Source organism: Euprymna scolopes, chromosome 26 (assembly GCF_053919585.1).
Source record: "Euprymna scolopes isolate OS-2025 chromosome 26, ASM5391958v1, whole genome shotgun sequence".
Lineage (NCBI taxonomy): Eukaryota > Metazoa > Mollusca > Cephalopoda > Sepiida > Sepiolidae > Euprymna > Euprymna scolopes.
The window spans coordinates 1086123-1112223 of NC_136507.1; the positions used below are offsets into that span (position 1 = coordinate 1086123).

At 36.2% G+C, this 26101-nt stretch overlaps 1 protein-coding gene across 1 annotated transcript in view; it reads right to left on the reverse strand.

Annotated features, from left to right (window-relative positions):
- LOC145247883 (TATA-binding protein-associated factor 172-like) overlaps window positions 1–26101 on the reverse strand; it is a 303920-nt gene that overhangs the window by 153898 nt on the left and 123921 nt on the right. The window contains exon 18 of the mRNA XM_080109494.1: window positions 23988–24140. Coding sequence (XP_079965620.1) covers window positions 23988–24140 — 153 coding nt within the window. The remainder of the gene's footprint in view (window positions 1–23987; window positions 24141–26101) is intronic.

Here is a 26101-nt window from a genome sequence, read left to right on the forward strand (position 1 = left end):
ATCTTTTGTTTTTTTTTGATCATTTCTGGTTTACTTTTTGTGGATAATGTCTTTTCTATTAGGAAAGGTGATAAATTTCCAATTTTTTTTATTTTCGATTAATTCAATAAGCAAGAATTGTGGGAAGTTTCCTTCGTTTATAGTTGGAGCGGTTTTTCTAGTTTTGAATTTTTGTTCTTCATCTGAGCTTGAGAGGTCAGAGTCAGAGGAATGGTTTCTTTTAAGGGTTTTGAGGGGGATGCTTTTGTTTTTATCAGCCATGGACTTTGGGATTTATTTTTCATTAACCACGCTCCCTACCCACCTCAGAGTCCAAAATTGGGGCATAGTAAGAGGAAACCCATTCACCTTGACCATGTCGGGGCTACGTGGAGGATATACTCTTTTGGTTCTCAAGCACTATATTTTCTGTTCAATATGTCCTCAAAAATACATTTGCTCAGATGGAGTGTTGAGTTCTGATCTTTCCAATTGATTGACCCTTTCCACCGCCTTCTAGCACTTACTTGGTTTGCCTATTTTTTGTAGTGGGGAAAGAAAAATTAAAAAAAAAAGAAAGGTGGGAGTACCTTTAAGTTTTGTTCTTTGTTGTGGTAGTTGGTACTTTGGGTGTAAGTGCTAGGGCTTGGCGTGACTGGCCGATTGGTTGGATCGGGCCTCTCCGACCGCCCGTCTAGCCGAAGTAAGAGTCAAAATAATGTGTTGCAGTGCCTAGACTTTTATGCACCCAGGTCTAGGTTAGCTCAATCACCAGGATCACGTCCTAAGGCATTACGGGTAGCAACCCACGGCTAACTGGTTGCCCCATTGAGGGATTTTTAACCTCTGCAGGGGGGCAGTTGGCTTATTCTAGTGCCCTACCAACAGGGGGAAAAAAGGGGGGGGGGCGACGGGGTTGGTAAGTAGGAAAGGAAAAGGAAAGGAGAGGGGAAGGGGGTTGTTTTTGTAGAACATAATTAAGTTTTACAAAAGAGAATAGAAAACAAAAACAGAAAATCGACGTAGGTGCATTTTGTCTCAGGAAGCCAATAGACAGCCTGATCTGGTAGCACCAGGCACAGTTTTGGGTTAAGTGCTCTATGCCGCCACATTGGAAACAGCGTATTCACCTCCGCCCTTTATCAGTGCAGCTTCTTGCAAAATGACCTCGCCGACCACAGCGGTAACATCTTCCATTCGTCACGGGGCTCAGACTGGGAATCTCCCCGGCCTCGTTCTGGGCTGCCTTTGTCGCCATCACAACTGGTTTCCCCAGGTCCTCCTCATCTCTGATGATAGCCCGGGCGCGTTCCATCAAGTGCTCCATAGGCGTTGCGGACACACTGGTAGAGGCTCTCAACAATTGCTTGTACAGCGCATTTTTTTATAGCGGTCACATCAGCTTTCTTGGTGGCACTAAGTTGCTGATACACACTCAGAGCACCCCCAGCCAATCTCAGGGGAATCACAGTGTGCACTCTCTTTACCTCCCATAGATTGCAGGTCAACTCAACCCTCTCAACCCAGTAAACAACAGATGTGGACCCATCAAATTCTGGAATCAGTTTCAGATCAAACTTTGAGTCAGTCATTTTTCACAGCAATAGCTGAAATAGCTTGTATCGAATTCAACTTCAATCGTCACCAACGCTTGCAATAGTAACACAATAACCTCATGACTGTAAACGACATTGTTTTCTTCCTCTCACTCAAGCTTGCTTTTTATGCAGTTTTTCATCCTGCAGTCTCATTTGCATGTGTGCCCTCTGTTTTCTCATGATCTCGCGAGACCATAGTTTATAAAACACCAGGCACTATCTTTTTTTCTCTTTTCTCACCCAACACTTCCCTGCGGCAAGTCCACCCCTCTTCCATCACACCACCACTCGCACACACATCTACACGATGCACAAATATGCGGACGCTTGCTACTCTGGTGAGTATTACATGAAAAATAACTTTTTGTAATCATTTTCAGTGGATATTTTGCTGATTTTTAGTTTTAAGATTGTTAAATCTTTGTCGGATACTATTTGGTTATTTAGTCAGTCCTGTGATTTTCATGGATTTCTGAATAGTTTGATATCCAGCAGAATTTATTTTAGTATAGCTTGTAGAATTCATTTTGTTTAGCATGTTGATAATTAAATTATTCAATTTTCTATTAGAATTCTGAGACAAAGTGAAATTTGAGTGGATGATAAATTTGTTAAGAAAAACAATGTTGATAAAGATATATTGCAGAAGTTTTGGAAGGCATTTTCTAATAATTATGTTGTTGTGGACTGCCTCACATTCCATTTTGTTGTTGGGTTTGAAGACATCTTTGTAAATGTGGTTCGCTTTGATTTATGTAGTACACCATCATCAGTAGATCATATTTGGATCCCGACCAAAAGTAAAAATCAAATAATCATTTTTTATGATCATTTTGTTTGATAACATTTTATTTTTATTAAAATTATTTGTTTGATAACATTTTATTTTTTATTAAAAAAATATTATATTACAGGGTAAAAAAACAAAACCCAAAAAAACAAAAGCTAAATGGAGGCTATCTAGAACATATGCTGTAGAACGGAGACAAAAAGGCCAAAGACCCTAGTGTTTTGATGTGATGTTTTGAATATAATAAACTAGTTATGACCAAAGTTTCATTTCATTCGGACAAAACACTAAAAAACGGGGCCTAATTAGAGTTGGGGCCCGTTTTTTTGGGTCACCCTGTATTATTTAAAAGCTTGATATGCTGGTAAAATAAACCATCGAAATGGTTTATTTTACCAGCATATCAAGCTTTTTGAGTTGTTTAATGTAGAAGAAATGATTTGGTTTATTTACTGTTTGTTATTTTCCAGATTTTGAAACTAAAGTAGAAATAATGCTGTTTGATGCGCATCAAATTATTAACGAGTTTATATTTTTTAAATTATTTAAGGAACGAGTGAATAAAAATCTATGAAACTTTGAGAAAGTGCTTACAAGAGTAGCTGAATAGTAATTCAGCTACTTCAGTCAGAAAAAAGTATTTAAAGCAGTATTAGGGAAACTATGGCAGAAGATAGGAATATTTGTTGATTTCAATGTGTCAAGTTATTAATGATGTTGAGAAAAAAATACAATATACCCATGACTTGTTCATTGAAATAATTTTCAAAAATTAAATGAACTAGGAAAAATGCTTAGAACACAATAATTACATAGCAATTTTTACATTGACATAATTAGTAGGGGATATGCGATCCTTTTTATGAATGAATTGTAAAAGACATTGGTCCACAGACGTTGGTCAAATTTGTGATTTCGTCAACAGTTATTCCTTGTGATACCTCTTGGAGAGCATCCCACAACTCATCTTTGCTCTTAAATTGGCATCCGCTTGCATAGAGGCATCGCTTCATGATACTCCAAAGGTTCTCAATTGAGTTCATATCTGGTGAATTTGAAGGCCACTTCATCTTCTGTAGCCCAGAGAATCACAGTTGTAGCAAATACTTTTTGCTTTTGTTTGCTGCATGCAAGGGAGCATTATCCTGCATAAAAATAATGGTTCTTCTGAACGTCAACCTTTGCTTCTTCAGCCATGGTTCAAAGTGCTCCTTCAGAAAAGCAATGTAAGTATTTGATGTCATTTTTACACCTTCTAGGACTCTTCATGGGCCAACTAAAGTACCTCCGATAATTCCAGCCCAAATCATTATCCCACCACCACCTTGTTGGCGCCTTACACGCTGATGATGATCTCGTCCATCTAGGACCCATCTCTTGCTCCACCCATCTGGGCCATCAAAAGTGACACGCACTTCATCCGTGAACAAAACTTTAGAAAAATCCATTTTCATGTTGTCCTCTGCCCATTTCAATCAGTTTTGTATGTGATGGAGGCTTTATCACGGCTTAACAGATTTTGCCACTTCTTTCAGAAGGCTACATCGAGTACTTTTTGAGACGTTCTTCAATCCAGCTTAGTCAAAGACTTCTTGACTGGTCTGCCCAGGGTTCTTAACAACTTCATGTTTAATTTGGAGTAGAGAACGGCATGAAACAACTCTAGATTTACCTTTATCAGCTCTCTTACATACCTTTGTAGGGTCATTGACAAAGTTTTTCACAGTTTGATGGTACCTTCCTATCATTTTCGATATTTCAAGGGTAGTTTTAACTTTTGCTAGCTGTTCTGTAATAGTACTCTTTTCAGAACTACTCAAACCATCTTTACAACCCATTTTATTGACGAAACAAACTACCTTGTTAATAATTTGACACACCTCAAATACCATGGATTCAGCAATTATGATGGCAAGTTGTTTACATTGCACGAAACAGGACAAAAAATTTCACAGTACACGCAGCTCAGCATTGCCAACGTTTCCGAAGCTTTTGATACAAAATTACCGGTAAGTTTCTGAAACTGGTAAAAAAATTGTTAATAATTTGACATGTAGTGTAGTTACATATTGTATTTTTGGATGTTTTTTTTTTTTTTAGTATATTTTGTTGTATAACTTCGTTTCTTTTAGAAATTTTAAGAGTTTATTTTTTTATTAATTTTATTAAAAATTTCTTTCAGATTGTTCTCTTGGTAGTATTTCATTCGTGTTTGATTGAAATCTATACAGTTAGTTAAGATGTGTTTCACTGTGTAGGGTTCTTGACATGAGATACAGCTAAAGGTAATGTCTTTGTTTTGTGTAATAAAGTTGATTTTTGTAGGAGATTGATGATCAGAGTATTGTTCAGAGTTTTGCTTTTTAGTAATATTAACACTGATGGTGAGTCTGAAAGTATAATCTAATTACTATGGCTGAGTTCAAGGGAAAGTTTTAAGGCTACATTTATGGCTTCAACACTGAAAATTGATGTATTGTCTTGTAGGTGTATTTGGAATATGATGTCATTACACTCTGTTCTTGTCTGTAGAGCTATCAGTATACATATATGTGTTCAATTTTGATGTTGCTCTAATGTTTTTAGGTGGTCTATGTAAGTTGAAGGGTGTGTATTAGTTTTGAAGTATTTTGATAGGTTTAGAATGATTCTAAATTGTTTTAGTGACTAGGGCGGATGTTCAGGTATGTTTGATTTATGTATGATGTTTTTGTCTGTTTGACAGCTTTTTAGTGAGTGTTCTATTTTTAATCCAAAAGTTTTTATGTTATTTTTTCCTATTGAAGAGAGGTTGATATCCAGAATGGAAAACACAACTGTAGGGTCGGAAAAAAATTTAATATAATATTATAGTGCAGGTTTTTCCCACCTTAGATAGAATGAACATTCAGAGGCTTCCACATATAAACTGTTTACTGGAAGGGCGCTGAAAGCTCAAAGTGTCAGTCTGAGTTTGTGATTGTGGATATTTCTAATTATTTTGCATAAAACTTTCTCATTGTTCCATGGATGAAACAGCCATGGTCTAATTTTCAGTTTTATTAGGTTTGGTTTGGTTTAGTTTTATACCTTTTTTTGGTTATTTAATGCAGAGTTCCGTAATTTGGATCTTTTTTCTTTTTTGTCGTGCGTTAGATATTTTAACTTATTCAGTAAATGAAGTCATCCTTTTTGGATCATTAGGTGATGTGTTATATTTTTCATTTTTTTTTTGGGGGGGGGGGTAAAGTTGGCTTGAGTTAAAATTATATTCTTTTGTATAATTTACTTTTTTCAGAAATGTAAGTATTTTGTTAGAATTTACTTTTTTAAATAGTTCTTTCATATTATTGACATTGTAATAATTTTGCCAGATATGCGCGAGATCACCACAATCCAAAAGAAAGTGTTTTACCGTAAAGGGATCTTGGCATGCCAAACATTAAGAAGGGTCTTCTTTTTTTAGCAAGAAGGAGTGGGTTATGTGTGTGTGCCCTATGCGAATGTGGTACAAAACCACTTCCTCCCTGCACGATTTTCTGAAATCTGGTAACCATTCTTCTATTGTAGTTTTGATTTTGAAAAGTTTGTTATTCTGACAGTTATTCCATTGTTCTTGCCATTTCTTCATAATGAGATTATCAATTATTTGTTTGTAGTCCAAGTGTGGAATTTTTATATTGTATATACTGAATTTTAGTGCGTTTTTGGCAGCTATGTCAGTTTTTTCATTGCCATGAATCCCAAGATGACTGAGGATCTAGCAGAATTTGATATTTTTGCTTTGTGAAAGAGTATGTATTCTTTGTAATAGGTTGATGAGTAGTGGGTTATTTAAGTTTTGTTTCTTTAAGGATTCGACTACTGAAAAAATTATAAATTTGTTGTGGGTGATGTCAGTAATGAGGTCTAGAGCTAGATCTATAACTGTGGCTTCGGCACTAAAAATTGAAGCATAATCTGGTAGTTGCTTCTGTTATTGGATACTACTCCATATCCAGTTCTGTTGCTATCTTTGGAACCATCTGTGTAGATATGCTGATGGTTTGGGTATTTTTCCTGAATGTTAAGGAGTTTTTCTTGCTAGGTTAGTGGATGAGTTTGATTTTTTGTTCAGTTCAAGGATAATTTCAGGCTGTTTTAGTAGTCAGGGTAGAAGGCTTAGTTGATTGACATCATGGATGTTGGAGATTGTGATACTTGCGTCTTCCACTAGTGGTTTCATACCAAGACCAAAAGGTTTTATAGCTTTTACTTTTTGGTTAAATAGGTTTTCATATTTGGGATTAAAGATGTAGTTATCGGCTGGATTTGTTGGTTGTGATTTTTTCCTATCATAGAGAGAGTAATCTAATGGATTTACAATATAGTTGTAGGCAGGATTGTCTAAGCAAGAGAGAATTTTTGTCAAGTACTGTAAGGCTAGTTTGTTGCAGCAAAATAATAATGGAGGTTCGTTGACTTCTGCATAGGGGGAATCTGAAAGGCTCCCAGTACAAGTTTGAGATCCTGATGTTGAACGGTGTCTAATGTCTTTATATAAAACTTTCTGTAAATAAAGCTGCCATAATTTAGTTTTGATCACACTAGTGATCTATATAATTTTAATAGGGTTTGTTTGTCTGTGTGGGCAATGACTCGCATTAGCTGGAGAGTTTTGTTACATTTAATTTTTAGGTGTTTGATGTGAGGGATGGAAGTCTAATATTAACACTAAAAATTTATGTCCATCTACAACAGGGCTCTGGGTATCATCTAGTTTTAAAAGAGGATCTGGGTGTAGTTTTCTAAGCATGCATGCATTTTGTTTTGTTAGCGGAAATTTGAATCCATTCTCAGTTATCCATTTTTTTATTTCATCAATGAATTGTTAAAGTTGATGTTCAATTATGTGGATATGCTTCGAGCTGTACGCAATTAGAAAATCATCAACATATCACTATACGTTGATGATTTTCAATCCATGCCTCGGTTTATGCATCTAACTATATTGTTAATTTTTAGGATACATAATGTTACAGATAAAATACTTCCGTGTGGGACTCCCATTTCCTTTTCCTTGATGTTCGACAGGCATGCTGCTACACGGACATTAAATAATCTATTGTTTACAAAGTTGTTGATGAAGATGGATTGTCTTCCTATCAGTCCAGCTTCTTTGAGATCTTTCATGACACCATACATCCATGTGGTATCATAAGTCTTTTCAAGATCAAAGAAAATAGCAGTCATATGTTTTTTTATTTTTTTTGTATAAATGCATTTCTGATAAAAGTTTCCAATCATATTAAGTGATGTTTCTGATATTTTTGGAAGCTGTATTGAAAGTTGGTTATAATTTTATTAGTTTAAAGAAACCAAATTAGTCTAGAGTTTACCATTCTCTTCATTGTCTTGTCTTGCATACAGAGCTTGTTAGTGCTATGGGCTGATAATTGAAGGAGTCAGATACATCCTTTCCTGGTTTTGATATAGGAATGACTGTGGCTTGTTTCCATATAGCTGAGAGATTGCTATTGATCCAGATGTCATTAAGGATGGAAAGTAAATACTTTAATGGTTTATCTGGTAGTTGTTTTAGGAATTCATGTTATCTCATCTGGCCCCTCAGCTTTCTTTTAATGAATCCTTTAGTTCATAAATGGTAAAAGGTTTGTTGTATTCTTCCTCATTATTACTTCATATAAATTCAGTTTGTTTTTTTCTGATTTGTTTAATAGTCTGGAATTTTTCATTGTGATTTTTGGACGATGAATTATTTGCAGTAGTATCTGCAAGCATGCTAGCCATGTCTTTTTGTGTTATTTTGTTATCATTTATACAGAGGTGATTGAGAGTGAAACTTTTTTCCCTGATATTTTCCGTATCATATTTCGTATGATTTTATCTTTGGTGTTATTGTTGATTTTGGACACAAAGTTCTTCCATGCTTTAGTTCTGCATATTTTAAAGTTGTTTAAATTCTGAGTAGTTTGTTGGTTGTTGAATTTTCCTAATGCAGCATGTCGTAGCCTGGTAGCCTTTTTGTAATCATCATTAAACCAGGGCTGACTATACTTTGTTGATTTTGTTTTAGGTATGCATTCCTCAGTTATTGAGATGATGGTATCTGTAAAGTGAGTGATTGAGTTTTTCTCATGTTTTCCATGTAGGAGTTTGTATTTGCATAATAATTTGAATTTATTCCAGTTAGCTTTTTTAAGGTTCCAGCAAGGAATTTTTGAGATTATTTCAGGACCAAAGTGTTCTAATGATCACTGTTCAGTTGTAATCCATAAAGATACTGGGTCACTTATAAAGGTCAGTTGCTGAGAACGAGTTTGTAGCAGAGTGAATAAAGGTTGTTTTTTTGTTATTATAAATGCATAAGTTGTTGTTGATAATATTTTCTATAATGATTCCTTTTCTGTCAATTTCTGAGCATCCCCAACAAGTGTTGTGACTGTTAAAGTCAGCTAATAAGGAGTGAGGGGGTTGGTTGATAAGTTTTTTTGTTTCTGTTTCATCTATAGGATTGTTTCGAGGTAGATAGATGGACCAGATTGTGACCATTCTATGTAGGATGGTTGTGACGGCAATTGCCTTTAAGTTAGTTTGTAAATTTATTTGGCTTTGTGCTGTGGTTTTGTTAATGAGAATGGATGTTCCTCCAGAAACTCTATTTGGGTTATTTGTTGTGTGGTTGTATTCAGTGAAGCTATGGAGATTGATATTTTCAGATGGTTCTATTGATTGATTGATTGATTGGTTTTACGGCATATCAACCTATGTGGTCATTTAATGCCGGAGTCCTTTTTTTTTTTTTTTTTTTTAACTTTTTTTTTAATGGGAGGGGGGGGGAATGACTTTTTCAGCCTTTCCTCCCTTTTTTTATAAAATTGAACTAAGAAATTAAATGTTGCATTTATACATGGATGTGTATATTTGGGTGACTTTAAATTTCCTTAAATTTTCTTATATAAATTTACTTTCCTTAGGTATGCTAAAATATTTGCTGAGTTGACCTTTTCAAAAAGGTCTTCCATATTGCTTTCTGTATAATATAATTTTCTAGTTGGGGCAAGGTCATCACACCCAACTAGGACATGTTTTACTGTGAGTGTCTCCTGGCATGGGATGCACTCTGGCGCCGATTCTCCATTTAGTATATAAGAATGAGTAAAGTTGGTGTGTCCTATGCGCAGCCGAGTCAGTATCACATCTTCTCGGCGTGATCTCTTGATGTCCGGACATCGTTCCTTAAGTTCAGGTTTGATTGAGTATAATTTGTTGCCCTCTTACTGACTCCACCGCAGTTGCCATTTTTCCTGCATGTATGCTTTTGTCTGGGGTCTAAGATAAGTATGTGGAATCTTAAAATTGTCAGTTGGAAGGTGAGAAGATCTTTTTGCAGCTGTATCTGCCCTGTCATTGCCTTTGATCCCCACATGGCTGGGGATCCAGACAAGAATAATGTTTTTAGTAGTTGAAAGGATATTGATTTTTTCTATTAATTTTGTTGTTAGTGGATTTTCTTGTTTTTGATTTTGTATAGATAATAGGACTGATAGAGAATCTGTGAGAATGATGAAGTTTTTGGTGGTTTCCTCTGAAATTATGTTGAGTGCTAGATCAATAGCTATAGCTCTGCAGTGAATATAGATGCTTCATTTTGAAGATTTCTCTTCATTGTGGTTTTATGGTACGTTGCTGCACATCCAGTGTGATTGTTGCTTTTAGACCCGTCTGTGTAGATAAAGGTGTAGTCTGAATATTGTAATTTTAAATGTTGAAGTTCGTCGTGGTATTCAATAGGGTTTGTGGTAGATTTGGACTTTTTGTTTAGGTTGAGTTTTATTTCAACTTGTTTCATGGTCCATGGGGGTGTTTTAGGCAGTATGAAGTTGTGAATGCTGGAGATTGGAATTTTCGATTCTTCAATGCTTTCCTTCATTCGGAGCCCGAAAGTTTTGATAGTTTTTCTTCTCATGTTAAAGAGTTCTTCATATTTAGGATAGAAGGTACATTGGTATGCAGGGTTGTTTGGGCAAAACTTCAGTTTCAGTAAATATTGAAGGGCTAACTTTTCTCGCCTTAGATCTAGTGGGGGTTCGTGTGCTTCCGTGTATAGACTGTTCACGGGGGAAGTTCTGTATGCTCCTAGGGCCAATCTTAGGCCAGTATGGTGAATAGGGTCTAGGCTTTTTATATATGATGTTCGGGTTGATCCATATATGAAACAACCGTAGTCTAGCTTTGAGCGGACTAGTGCTCTGTAAAGTTTAAGGAGAGTTTCCCTGTCTGCACCCCAATCGGTATGTGCTACCACTCTCAAAAGATTTACAGCTTTGTTACATTTTTTTTTCAGATAGTTTATGTGTGGGATGAATGTTAACTTTTTGTCAAATAAAATCCCTAAGAATTTGTACTGGTCAGTAACGGGTATGGGCCTTCCTTCCATGGTTAGGACAGGATCATTATGCATGTTCTTTAGTTTGCAGAAATGCATGCATTTCGTTTTTCTTTTGGAGAATCTAAATCCATTCTCTTCCGTCCATCTCATTACTTTGTTTAAGCACAATTGAAGCTTCCTTTCTATTATAGATATATATCTAGATCTACAGCATATTAGGAAGTCATCCACATATAGGGAGCAAGGGTTAAGATTTTTTACAATGTTGTTAATTCGGATACTGAACAGGGTCACTGACAGTATACTCCCTTGAGGTACTCCATTCTCTTGTTCTTTCAAGTCCGAGAGAGCTGTGCCAACCTTTATTCTGAACCGTCTATTTTTTAAAAAATTTTCAATAAAAATTGGCATTCTGCCTTTTAGTCCAAGCGCCTTCAGATCCCTTGTAACACCGTACTTCCACACAGTATCGTAGGCTTTTTCCATGTCAAAAAACACTGCTGTTAAATGTTCCTTCCTTACAAAGGCTTCTCTGATGAAGGTTTCAAGTCTGACTATGTGGTCTATTGAACTTCGGTTTTTCCTGAATCCTGTTTGAAATTCTGTAATAAGATTCTCTGTTTCCAGGAACCAGATTAGTCTTTTGTTTATAATCCTTTCCATGGTCTTACAAATGCAGCTTGTTAGAGCTATTGGCCTGAAATTCAATGGATCTGAGACGTTACTTGATTGGGATTGGATGTTTGAGTTTTCAGATTTGGGGATTGGTATTATTGTGGCCTCTTTCCAGGTCTCGGGTACGTTTCCACTGGACCATATAATATTGAAAATTTCAAGTAGGTATTTCATTGAGGTTTCTGCTCTGTTGTTTTTGAAGAAATCCAGATTTTCGCTTGTTGGATACTTTTCAAATTTTCTCAAGGCAGCTCGTCGAGCTCTGATGGCTTTTCTGCATTCTTTTGTGAACCAAGGTTTGTTGTGATTGTTGGTTTTGGTTGTTTTCGGTATGGTATTATTTGCTATGTTTGTGAGTGTTTTAATGAAGTAGTTCAAATGGTCATCTTCATCATTCTTTTCGATAATTAATTGGTTTTTGCACTGTTCCTGGAAGTCTTCCCAATCTGCTTTATGTAGGTTCCATTTGGGTGTTTTTTGTTCAGTGCTAGTACTTAGACTTTCCAGGATGATTGGGAAATGATCACTCCCACAGGTGTCATTGTGTACTTTCCAGTCATAGTCCATATATATGGAAGGATCACATAAGGTAAGGTCAATGGCGGTGAAAGTACCTGTTGCTGGGTACATATAGGTGTAGTTTGGATTATTAAGGAGGCATAGATTATTTTTATTTTTATTTTCCTTTTTTATTTGTTTCTTTACTTCCCCATATTACATTGTGACTGTTGAGATCTTCTAGTAGAAAAAAGGGTTTAGGGAGTTGTTTTATTAATTGAGTTATCTCAGTTTCGTTGATTGTATCTTTTGGAGGGATGTAGATTGAGCAAAGTGTTATAGTTCTATGTAGAGTCACTGAAACTGCAATTGCTTGCAAGTTTGTGTTTATATTTATTTGTCTTTGAGGGACTTCATTCTTCACGAGTATTGATGTGCCTCCAGAAGCTCTGTCTGTATCTTTATTTATGTAGTTGTAAGATGTGTAGTGTTTTATGTTGATGGTATTATTTTCTTTCAGGAAGGTCTCCTGTAGACAGACAATTGCTGGGCTCATATTTGTTATTAATAATGTGAGTTCATTTTGGTTTGCTTTTATCCCTCTGATATTCCATTGTAATATTTTGTTCATCATTTGGAATTGTGTTCAACTTCCATCGTCTCCAATCCCTCAAATCTATTTTCTGTCGGAGTCCCTGTTCGAGATATAGATCGGGATCTTTCTTTTCCTGTTTTTGTTTGTTTTTTGTTTTTTTTGTCTGGGGGGATTTTTGATTCTTTTCTGGCTTGTGATGTGTTTGACGGTTGTTCGGTTGTTTTTGTAGAAATGGTTTGTGGTTTTGTTTCTTTTTGTGGTTCAGTAGTGTCTTTACTTAATATTATCCTTGGATTGGTTGCAGACATTGCACTATTCATTTTCCTCATTTCTTCTAATAGTTCTTTCATTTCCTTTATTAGTTTGCTTAGGACATCAATTTTCTTGTCAGTTGTATCCATTACATGTATATGACCATTTTGATTGTCGATTGGAGTAGTTTTTTTAGTTGCATCTGCATATGTTTTAGTTTCAATGATTTTCCTGGCCTCTGGGTAAGATATATTCTTTATATGTTTTAGTTTGGTCACTTCTTTTTCTCTTTTCCATATTTCGCAATATCTAGAGCCAGCGCCATGGTTTCCAAGGCAGTTGGCACACTTGAAATCTTTTCTGCAGTCAATGTGTGGGCCGCTTTCTCCACATCTTCCACACACTGGTAATCGTGTGCACCGATCTTGATGGTGTCCAAACTTCTGGCACTTGAAGCATTGGAGGGGGTTTGGAATATAAATTTCTACATTTATTTTCATATATCCAACTTTCACTTCTTTGAGTATGGTGAGGGAATCAAAAGTTAGTATATATGTATTGGTATCGATTTTCTCACTGTTTTTTTTTTATTTGAACTCTGCGAACATCTAACACATTCTGTTTCTGTAAGTTTGTCTTGATTTCCTCCAAGGGACAAAGTGCAAGTTCGTGGCTTTTCACTACTCCTTTGCAGGTATTTAGGGTTGGATGTCTGTAGCATTTGACTTTGATGTTTTCAAATAATTTTAGTTTCAATATTTCTTTAGTTTGTTCTTCGTTATGGGTTTCTATTAGTAGGCTGCCATTAAATTGTTTTTTTAATAGACTTTGGTTTTAGAGTTTTAAGATTTTTTTCAATTTTAAAAGGTGATAGTTTGCTCAAAGGAGTTTCCTCCATTGATTCTATTACTACGAATGTTGACTTCCTTGATTTTATCGTCTCTTCCTCAGAGCTACTGATGTCAGAGACATCAGAGTGGGTTCTCTTTGGGTAGTTGGGTGGTTTTTGGAAGGAATAAGCCATATATTTTGTTTTCTTTTTTCGTCATCTTTGTTCCCCACTCACCTCGGAGTCCTATTTGGGAAGAGCCTGGGGGGAAACCCATTCGCCCAGCCTCCACAGGGATACAATGATGATATAACCGACTTTGGTGGTATCATAATGATTATCTGTTCTCTCTTGATATTGCTATGGGATCTGTAGCAATCCTGAGGGGTTTACAGCCTCGTCATCGATATTCACACCTAATCGATTGACCCTCAGCCACCGCTTTCCATCATATATTAGGGAGTAGGGTTATTTGTGGGAGAGGGGGGGGATGTGTTGTATTAGTAGTGAGTTTTTGGAATGGGCAATATATGGTGGTGCTTGGCGTGACTGGCCGATTGGTCGGATCGGGCCTCTCTTCGTCTAATCGAAGTAAGGGCCAAAGTAATGTGTTGCGGTGCCTAAACTTCTATGTATCCTGGTTTAGGTTCGCTCAATCACCAGGATCACGTCCTAAGACTTTACGGGTAGCAACCCACGGCTAACTGGTTGCCCCATTGAGGGATTTTTACCCTCTGCAGGGGGGCAGTCGGTTTGTTCTCATGCCCTACCGACAGGGCAAAAAAATAAATAAATAAATAAATAGATAATTTAATAGAATATATTTGTTTTTTTTTTCTTTCTTTTTTTGTTGTTTCTTTTCCTTTTTAAAATCTGTTTCTATTTAACCCATAGTTGGGACCCTAACAGGTACTACCACTCCGGGTCAGGGTGGACCTGGGAGCAATGGCAATTAAGAGGTGGCTCCACACTCCCCAAGCCCGTAAGCTGAACCTCACCATCGGATGTAGTTTAAGGTCATATCCAGGACCGGGAGTAAGGTAGGAAAAAATAAAATAAAAAGGGGAGGGAGATAGGCTGTTGTTTTTGTTTTTGTTTTTGCAGAACATAATTAAGTTTTACAAAAAAGATCAGAAAACAAAAATACGTCAATGTAGGTGCATTTCGTCTCAGGAAGCCACAGGGCAGCCTGATCTGGTAGCACCAGCAGATGGTTTTAAAAAGGTTTCTTGTAGGCATATTATTGTAGAGCAGGGATTGGATATTAGTAGTTCATTCCAGTTGGCTTTTATACCTCTACAATTTCATTGGATTATTTTATTGGTCATAGTTAAATTTAGTTATATAGTTATTTGATTTCCTTTTGTCTTATTGAGAATAGGGGTGGTGGTTTTTTACTATTTGATTGGGGGGATTGGGGGGGTTCTGTCATCTATTTCCATTGTTTTCAAGGTTTTAAATTTATTCTAATCTGTAGTTCTTGTTTTTGATGTGGCGCAGGATCTGTCTTTTTTGGATTTTTCATTTATTTTCTGTTGGTTGGTGAGAGATTTGATTTTTTCCCTTTCCGGGGTATACTAGGCATTTGTTCATTTGGTTTGGGGATGTTGTTAGTTTCCATAGGTTTTTTATTTGAAAGTTGTTTGGTTTTTGAGGTCTAGTGGGATTTTACTTTTGACTGTTTGGGAGTTATTTTCAAGTACAGCTTGAGTTGACTGCAGTTGCCATAAGGTGACCCTCAATGCCTCAACTAGTTCTTGAAGTGTCTTTATTTGGGTTGTGATTCTCTTTAATTCTGTGTTTTCTGTTGTTTTTGGCTGCACCCACGTACAATCTAATTGGTTCTGTCATGGAGACTGATTCAATGATCTTTCTGGCTTCAGTAAAGTTTATGTCTTTTGTATATTTTAATTCATTTATTCTTTTTTCTTTGATCTAGTTTTGGCAGAGAGGTGAGTTTGCTGGATGATTCTTAATAAAGTTTGGGCATTTTATGTTTCCTGGTGTTCATTACTGCTACATTTTGGGCATACTGTTTTCCTGGTAGTGGTCAAATTTTTGGCAGTTTAGGCAGCAAAGCGGTCTGGGGATATATGTTTCTATTTTAATGTTAATATATCCAATTTTGATTTCACTTGGTGGGGTGAGAGTATTGAAAGTTAATATGTATGTGTTTATTGTTTGTTCATTTTTTTTTATTGTAATTCTTTTGATGTTTATAACTTTTTAGTCTTTTAGGTTTGTTTTTATTTCTTCTAGGAAGCAGTTGTTTAATTCTGAACATCTGATGACTCCTTTTAAGGTATTTAAGGTTTTGTGAGGGTAAGTTTTGATGTTTATATTATGAAACTGTCTATATTAAAGTTTTTTCTACACTATTTTTAAAAGATACTTGCACAAGTAAGGTTCCATTTTTTTATTTGCTTTGTGTTTAAAGTTTTGTTAATAATTTTTTCGATTAGAAATGGAAACATTTTTGTTATTTGTGTATTGTCTTGTAATTCTAAGATTATATACTCAGGAAAGATTTTTATTATTTTTATCTTCATTGCTTTCTGTGTTTGAATCTGGATGGGTCTTTTGAATTTTTTGGAAGTCATTTGCTCAGGAATACAAGGATGATATACTCAAACAGTGATGATTTCCTTATTTTCTTGGCCCCAGCAAGGTACAATAAAGGGATTTGTTGTCAGCAGTATCAGGTTTCATTATCTGATTGGCCCTTTCCATTGCTTTCAAATACCAGTATGATTTTTTTTGTATATATGTTTGTGTGTGATGTATTTGTATTTCTCTTTTTGTGAGGCTTTACTTTTATTAGGGCTTGTCATGACTAGCTGATTGATCGGGTTGGGTTTCTTCAACTGCAGTCTAGCCAAAGTAAGGGTCAAAGGGTTCTACAAGCTGTTTGTATCTTCAATTGCTAGTTGTAGTGTTTGGTTTGGTTGTTTTATAGTGAATTTTATCGTTTCCATTCCTTGTCTTGCAGAACATAAGTTTTGCAATGGGAGAGGGAAAAGGGTTACAGTATTAATATTTGGTATTTTAAGTTAAGAAACCAGTCAGGAAGGGAGAAAAATGAAAAGGAAAAAAGGGGGAAAAGGTGAGACTGATCCTTTTATTTTTGCTGAACATAATTAAGTTTTGCAAAACGAAGTAGAAAAATAAAAAGCATCAATGTTAGGTGCATTTCATTTCAGGAAGCCATTATCTTCAGACAGCCTGATCTGGTAGCACCAAGAGTTTTATGCGGACTTATTTGTCTGCTCCCCACTTAGTATTAGCAATCACTCTCATTAGTTGAATTGATTTATTGCATTTGACTCTTGGATATTTTATGTGAGGTTTGTAGGTTAGTTTTTTGTCAATGCCTAAGAAATAACGCTGTTCAATTACTGGTATTTCTGCATTATCGGGTTTAAGGGAATGATCCAAATGTAATTTTCATTGCTTGCAAAAGTGTATGCACTTGGTTTTAGTTAGGGAGAAATTGAAGCCATTTCTATTGGCTCACGTGGTAAAATAATAATGACTTGAAAGTAGTCTGCCTCTTTCTAGGAAATTGTCTCCCTTTGTTTGATATACAGAGTCGCCATCTTAAATATGTATCGTGTATTCTTCTAGTTGAATAAAACCTAAATCTCCTAAAGATATTCTTTATTCTTGTAATTCGCCACATGGTTTGTTGCAGAGGAGTTTTGGACAATATTTTGGGTGAATGTGTTATTTCTTGAGAGTTAGCTTTCCGTTGTTGTAGCTTGAGAGGGGTATTTTTATTCCAGAGATCTTTCTAATCATGTTCCATACAATTTTTGTTTTAGTGTTAGAATTAATCTTGAACACAAATTCTCTTCATGAGGAATGTTTTGATTGTTTGATGATTTGCCGCATTTTGACACTGCATATTTTCGATGAAGCTGGGTGGTTTTCAAAACAGTTTAGGCATTTGGTATGATTAGGGCATTTGTTTTCGGTGTGATTAGATTCTTTTAAGACCACATTTTCCACATGATTTGGACTCTCAACAACTTTCTCTATGCTGTCCATATTTATGGCATTTAAAGCATCTCAGAGGAGCTGCTATATAAGGTTCGATTTTTTCGATTGTATATTCAATTTTGATTTCTTTTAGTATTAAATGTTAATATATAAGTCTTTGTAGGTATGAATTGACCACTCCTTTTCTGTTGATTCAGGCATGATCAATTACTCTGTTTTCTTAGAGCACTTTTGATTTTTTCAGTTGTAGCCAGGGTTAGTTCATGGCTTCTTATGATACCATTTGAAACGTTTAACCTTTCATAAGCGAAGGCCTTTCATTGATGTGTGGCATTTTTTACATCCATAAAATATTTTGAGCATCTCTATAATTATCTACTGCAAGAAGACGATAATTTTTTTTTTTTTTTACTGTTTTTGGGGTGCTATTTTGGTCAAAATCTTTTGATTAGAAATGGAGACAATTCACTTATCTTTTTTCCCTTCAAAATTTCAATAACTACGAATTTTGGGAAGTTTTAAGGTTTATTGAATCCATGAAAAAACGATGAGCTCCCACTGCCTATAAAAAGCCCTGATAATGTGTATCTCTAATAGCCTCTAACAACCAAAGTGCAACTCCTGACCTTCACACATTGCTTAGTCTCTAAGCCTGGCAAAACTGTTTTTTACTGACATGGAGAAGGGACAAAGGTGAGTTATAAATGACTCAAAATCAGTTGCTCCAGATAGAGAAGTTGTCAGCCTTGGTTGGCAGTCAATCTAAGAGAAGGAAAAGCCTGATTCTAAATTTCCACTGCCTTGCGGCTATATTCACCAGGGAAAAGACTACTGAAATGAATCCAAAATAAAAATCAGGCGTGGCTGGTTATCAGCACTGGCTTCTTTCTGGCAACTCCTTCAGCCAAACTGGCCCATTCCCGTGGATTCTGCCGGTGCGGTTGAAAGTGGGGAAGACATGTTGTTCGGGCAGCACATGACTCCCATATTCTTTGCCCAGGATTGCCCCTGGAGAGAGGAAACTCCAGTCTCACTTTTACCAGTGGGAGCATAACACAGAGACAGCAGCTTAAAGGTTCTTGCTCGACTGGCATAGAGCTGGACACAGCAGGCTGTTTTCACATTCCATTGATCAGCTAGTGCCCTCCTCAAGCCGGGCAGACCCCAGCCAATGATCTATTTAAGTGAGTGCCTGGAGCCTAGAGTGCGATGCTTGACATTAAACCAAATGAAAAGATTTCAAAGACTTCTTATATTTCAACAGTTATGGCTGATTACTTGGTCACCATAGAATGAGGAAGATGAACAAAAATAGTCAAAGACTTTTCAACTTTTGCTGCTTCCGCAAACTATATGTGACTAATATTTACTTCCAGAACAAAGTGCACCACAAGGCATCATGGAGACATCCATGATCCAAACACTGGCACTAGCTGGACCTGATCATTACCGGAGTGGACACTATAAACAACATCTGCAACACCAAAGTTTACCACAGCGTTGATTGTGACACTGATCATTCCTTTGCTGTGTCATGGGTGAAATTAACTCCCAAAAGACTCTACTACTTCAAGAAGAACTGCCAACCAAGAATTAACAATAGTCAAACCACTAACTTGAAAAAAAATTCCAGATTAATCCAGTTCCTTCAGGAGGTGTTCAATAACAACTTAATGCAAACTGCAGCTGACAGATGAAACTCTTTTTGTGTCATCATTGCGGCTGCCACTTATGGGATAAAAAGAATGAAAGATCATGGACTGGTTCAAAGCTAGTGCCCCATTCTGGTGCCAGTCATCAAAAGGAAACAGGATGCATTGGTTAAGTACAAAATTGACCCCAGCCAGAAGAACCTTCAGTCCCAAGGCTCAGCAAACCCCATGCTGCTGTGTCAATGACTATTGGCTACACCTGTCAGATAGAATCCAGTTGGGCTTCTGGTTCGGCAACATCAGGAACATGTATGATGGTATCAAGCAAGCAACAGGCATGCCAACTAAGAAATCTACACCACCGAAATCTGAGTCTAGTGAAGTAATCACCAACAAGGATAAGCAAATGGGGAAATGGATTGAGTATAACTTTGATATCTACTCCAGAGTGAACTGTATTTCCCATGACAACACAGACGACCTACCCGTCTTTGAAGAGCTTGATTCTGTACTCAAAACCTTTGCCCCTTCTTCATGTCAGTAAAAAACAGTTTCGCCAGGCTTAGAGTTGACCAAAACCATTGATGCACTTGTAAATGGGAAAGCGAGGATGGCATACCAACTGAAATAATCAAATGTGGCAAGCAGGCCCTCCTCAAACAACTCCAGGGATCCTGTTCCTCTGCTGGGGTGGGTGGGGGGGGCAGAAAAGGTGCCCAGAGATATGTGCAATGCAAAGATCATCACCCTGTATAAAAAATGAGATATCAGCGACTGCAATCACTATCAGGGAATCATCCTGCTAAGCATTGTTGGCAAGGTCTTTGCCTAAGTAGTTCTTGCCAGACTTCTAGCAGAGCGCATCTACCTATTTGGCTTCAGGAGTGAGAGATTCACTGTGGATATGATTTTCTCAATTTGTCAGGTCCAGAGAAAAAGCTGTGAGCAGCCGATGCCTCTCTACATCGTCTTTATCAACCTTACCAAGGCATTTGACCTTTTTCAGCTCCTGAAGAAGATCGATTGTCCTCCTCAGTTTTTCAGCATCATTTTCTCATTCCATGATGATATGCAGGATGTTTTGAGCTTTGACAGGGAAACCTCCAAACCCTTTTCAATCCAGAGCAGAGTTAAGCAAGGTTGTGTACTTGCTCAGACCTTGTTCGCCATCTTTATCTCACTCCTCCCGAAGTTTGCCTATGGCAAGCTTTTCAACCATGCCTAGCTGAGTGTCAAGATCAAGATTCGTGCAGTACTCATTAGGGAGCTTCTGTTTGCTGATGATGCTGCCATAAAGTGGAGGAGCTCCAACAGCTTATCAGCCAGTTCTCTCATGCTTGTGAAGAGTTTTGCCTGACACTCAGCATCAAAAAGGGAAATGCGATGGGCAAAGATGTTCCCTTGCCACTCTCCATCAGCATAGACAGCTGGGTACTCAAGGTCGCTGACCAGTTCATCAACCTCAGCTTCACCACTTCACTATCACCAGCAACTTGTCTCTCGGCAGAAAGATTAACAAAAGCATCGCCAAAGCTACAGGTGTGATGCCATCTTTCTTCCTGTGCCCATGTGGCAGAGACTGCCATTCCCGAATAAGGCTCCAGAGCCAGGCTAGAAATGCTCAAAGACAATCCACTGAAACACCAAGGTGCATGTAATATCTCCAGAAAGAAAAGATTGCCTACTAATTTAATAGAGTTGATGGTATATTTTTCATGATAGGTCAGTTTTAGCTGTATGATGATTTTTGGTGGATGAGACTTGATGAAGTTTGGTACACGTTTCATGTTGAATCAGTTTAACTGTATGATTATTTTTGATATGTGAGATTTGATGGTATATGTTTCATGTGTCGGTTTTAGCTGTATGATGATTTTTTGTGAGTGAGACTTGCTAAAGTTTGGTACAGGTTTCATGTTGGATAGGTTTTCACTTATTTGGGCTTGTTGGCTTACTTGGGATTGGGATATCTTGCTTCTTTTCTGAAGAATATTTGCTTGATAGCTGTTTAGTCTTTTGACTTGCAGTTTGTATCTGTAAAGTTAATTTATATTAGGTGAAGGTGATCTTACTATGTTTGCATGGGTTTGGTTTTTCATGTATTTGTTTACCAATGTTCAGCTTTAGGAAGGAGATATTTTCTTTGTACTTAGTTTGTGCTTGTATTTATTTTTTTACTTTTTCATTCAATGCATATTTTTAATATTTGGTCTCCAGTAATTATGATGTTCTTGACCACACTGCAAACAAACACAGGTGCTTCTCCATTTGTTTCCAGGATGTTCAAATTTCTAGCAGTTACATTATCTCAGAACGATTGAGACAAAGAGTTCAACCTTTTTAACTTGTGTATCATTTTAAAAAAAATTTCTTTGGAGATCTGTGGTGTGTTAAAAATAGTTATATAATGGTTTAATTTTATAATTCTGTTTTTCTGTAATTCTGCACTTCTTTTTAACTTCCACAATCCTTTACTTCAGATTTACTCCTTCTGATGCATTCAGTTTTACATGTATCATGCTGACAAAAAAGTTCTTGCAGTTTTTAACTTTTAAATTCAGATGAACATATCTTGACTCAAACAAACATTTATTGATCAAAATAAGCACCATCAGAATCAACAACCTTTTGCCAATGCAAAACAAGTGTATTTATGCCAATGACCAAAAATCTTGCATTCTGGTCACGATGAAGTCGCTGAAGGCATTATTGATATCACTTAGATTTTTTAAGCATTTCTCATGCAGAAAGTTGTTGAGATGCTTGAAAAAGTTGTTGTCGGTAGGTAAGAGATCTTGTGAGTATGTTAGATGATGCAGAATTTCGTAACCTAATTTGGTCAACTTTGGCAGATTTGGTTTAGCAACATGCAAGCGGGCATTGTCATGGAGGAGAATTAGGCCTTTTCTATTGATTAATGCTGGGTGTTATTGTTGAAGTTTCTGATGCATCAATTTGTTGACAATACTTTTCTGCCATAATTGTTTTGCCTGCAGACCACCAAACAGTCAGCATGACCTTCTTTTGGTGCAACTCTGACTTTGGGAAGTGTTGTGAAGCTTCGTCAGTGTCCAACCACTGATCTGAGCATTGTCAGTTGTTGTAATGAACCCACAAGTCACAACCCAGTCAATAAACATGCCATTCTTGTTGCATAAAAAAAGGGATAATGACAATTCATAACAATGTTTCTTTAGGTTGTTGTTCAATTCATGAGGCATCCATTTTTTTGTCTTTCCAATCTCTCTTAAGTGGTTGGAAATCATCGTATACATTACGTCTAATTCAGAAGCAAATTCTCAAACAGTTATGTATGGATTGGCTTTGACTAAGGCTTTTAATTTATTGTTGTCAACATCTGATGGGCGATCACTATGCTTATTATTTCAAGATTCTCATTACCAGCATAAAATTTCTTAAACTACCATTGTGCTGTGCATTCAATAGTGGTTCCTGGGCCAAATGCTTTGTTGATATCGCAAGCTGTTTCAGCAGCTTTTTGGCCTAGCTTGAATTGAAATAAGAAAATCGTACGAATTTGCTTTTTCCCATCTTTTATTCAATGTTCTGAAAAGAAGACATAATTATTTTAAAACGATTGTAATTTAAACAATTAGATAGAGCGAAAATGTTCTTTAAAATGATATCTAAAATAAAGGTATTATAATGAAAACATTTGAAAATACAAAAATTAAAACTACACAACTTTCTTTTAAACCTAATAGGTAAGTCATTATCTTGATATTGTGTAAGCTTTACATTTTCTTTATTGTTTTTGCACATTTTTCTTTTATTTCTCCAAGTAAAGTGCCTTTGGAGTTTTCTTTTTTCATTAATTTTGTATTAGTAATGCTGGGATCATCTTTTCTATTATAAATGCTGACAGAATCTTTGAAAAAACAAAATGTATGCCTAAGAATTTGAATAAAATCATTAGTGGATTCTTTTTCAGATTCTGTTTCACAATTGTTTCTTGAATCTTTTATAATATCACAGTTATTTTTCATTGCTAATCTCTGAGCTGGACTTTGGGACAAACCAAGGAGGAAACCATTCATGTTGATCTGTCAGGTATGTGCTCATCCCTGACAGATCATATTCTCTGTAATGAGAATGTCGATTTTCAGTTTGACTGTCCAACTAATAATATTGTATCATGTTTTTAACAGCTATGTTGTGACTATGTACCCTTTAAAATCTTTTAACAAGTATAATTATTACATTTCGTTGTCACTTGTACTGTGAGTTTATGAAAACATGTATCTAATATAACTGGGAGCATATAATTAAAAAAAAAAAATAACTGTTACAGCTTGACCAGTTGGTTCATTGGATTGGGCCTTTTGACAACAAATATAGCCCAAGTAAAAGCCAAAGTGTTGCAAGGTAATGAACTGCTCAGTTACTACGATCTTGTTCTATCACCCACTGCAAACAGGTGGTTTTATTTTTTGTTCCCTTTCTGCAGAAGTGCAAATAGCATATTCTCTAGCACTAACGATTTGTGTCGAGAGAGAGACAAGAGGGGACAAAATAAGATTACGAAATCTTCAGAAAGATAAAAATCATTAACTATTTAAAACAGAAAATAAAACTACTAAAAAATAAAACAGTAAGAAAATGATAATTTACAGAAATGTATGAAAATATTTTTTCGGCTTATTTTGGAATAAATAAAATCTGAAAAAAAAAAAAGAAGAACTCATTTATCCCCCCCTCCCAAATATATATATATATAAATACATATACCTGTTGATATTTGCGAAGATTTGCTTTAAGTGGGACAGATATTTTATAATCCTCCAATTTAGAACTATCAAGCAATTGCTCTAAAAACTTGCGTTCTTGCTCTTTCAATTTGATCAAGGAACTTTTCAGATTTGGTGGATCTTGTAAGCCAGCCTGGAAATGTTTAACAGATAAAAAAAGAAAAAAAAAAAAAAAGTTTAAGACATATATCAAATATAAATTAATAATTACTAGTTCTCTACGATAAATGATAAATATATATTTCAATTTATAACCATGCATTGTGTTATGTTTGGCGTTCATCTTTGTCGCCAACTGTTATGTTTACAGGTTGAACCAAATAACGTATAAGGCAATACAAATGAAGACTCAACAAACAAAGGTAGATCAATAAGAAGTGTATTAGAAAAAGTATATTTACAGTATATTTACATAATGGTTGTCAGGTAAGAGAGTCTTGGCTGGAGAACATATCTGCTCTCGACTCGGCCTTCGGTGGCTTCTGGTTAACACACACTCAGACTAACCGAGTCTTGCTATTTATGTATAATATTATCCACATATGTAAATGAGTTGGTGCCACCACAACACCCTCCTCCCAAAATTTGAAGTCACACAGATTTCAATATCTTTTTCTCTTGGGATTTAACATTAACGGTTCATTAAACTTTCTTTTTCTATCTGATCTATGGGGCTCAGGTGTATATTGAGGCAGTTCCAAATTAAAGGATTCGTATATGATATCCATGGTTTCCTCCTCTTTGACTGCTGTTGTATAATCACCATCTTGAATCTGGAATTTTTTTTATTTGGTTCAGGTGCCTTTTCTGTATATTTTGAGGACCTTTAATCATGTATGTACAATCATCAATGCGTTTATCCACTACTCCACATTCCCAGTAAGAGGTGTTTTTCCTGTAGCACTTGAAATATACTCAATCTCTCGAGTTATATTTCTTTCTTATCATGTGTGTAGTGTTTTGGACAATTGCCTGTCTTGGCAATAGTTTATCAAACGCTGATTTCACCTTTCTGGCAAACATTAAATCAGCTGGTGATATGTTTGACGGTGTATTAGGGTGCGGTGTTATCCTATATATTTACAAAAATTGTTGCAAAGTTTTTCCGTTGGTATCCCAATGGATTTTTTCAACGCTCGTTTTAACGTGTCCACGAACCTCTCCGCGAGGCCGTTCAACCTTGGATGGTACGGAGGAGTAGTGATATGCTTTACTTGGAACGTGTCACAAAATTCCTTAAAGTCTGTGGATGTGAATTGAGTTCCATTGTCAGTGACCAATGTGTCTGGTACACCAAATCATGCAAATAACTCGTGTAGGAATCCTATTGAGTTGTTCGTTGTTGGATTTCCTGCAACACATTACCTCAGGCCATTTTGTGTAACTATCTACTACAATTAAGTAGTAATTTTTTACTACTGGACCAGGGAAGTTCATGTGGATTCTCGACCATGGGTGGTCGGTTTTCGGCCAAGGTTTGTGTACTATAGGTGGGGATTTTGCCGCTAACTGGCATCCTTTACATCTATTTATTGTTGTAGCTATGTAGACGTCCATGTTATGCCAGTATACGTAGCTTCTCATTAGAGACTTCATCCGATTTATACCCGGATGTCCTGTATGGAAGTCTCTCAAAATCCTCTTCTGCAACGTTTTAGGTATTACTACTCTCTCGCTGTATAATAACACATCATTACATATGGAAAAATTTCCTGAACGTTTTTGTCATTTATAATTTTTTCTTTTATATCATTTATATATTCATCTTTATCGGCTTCTCTTTTAATGTCCGACAATGTTACCGGTAGTTCTTTAATGATGTTTGCTACCATATTTTTCACTTCGACGTTTGTTTGAATTGCTGCAATCACTGATTCTTCCAAATTATGTTTCTGTGGTATCAGTCTTGAAAGTCCATCCGCATGGCAAATCTTTTTCAATGCTAGATGTTGTAGCTGGAAATCGTAATTCAGTAGGATCATACCCCAGCGCAGCAATCTATTTGTGGTGTATATAGGTAATCCTTTTTTTGATCTGTAGATTGTGACTAATGGTTTATGGTCGGTTTCAAGTATAAAATGTCCACCATATAAA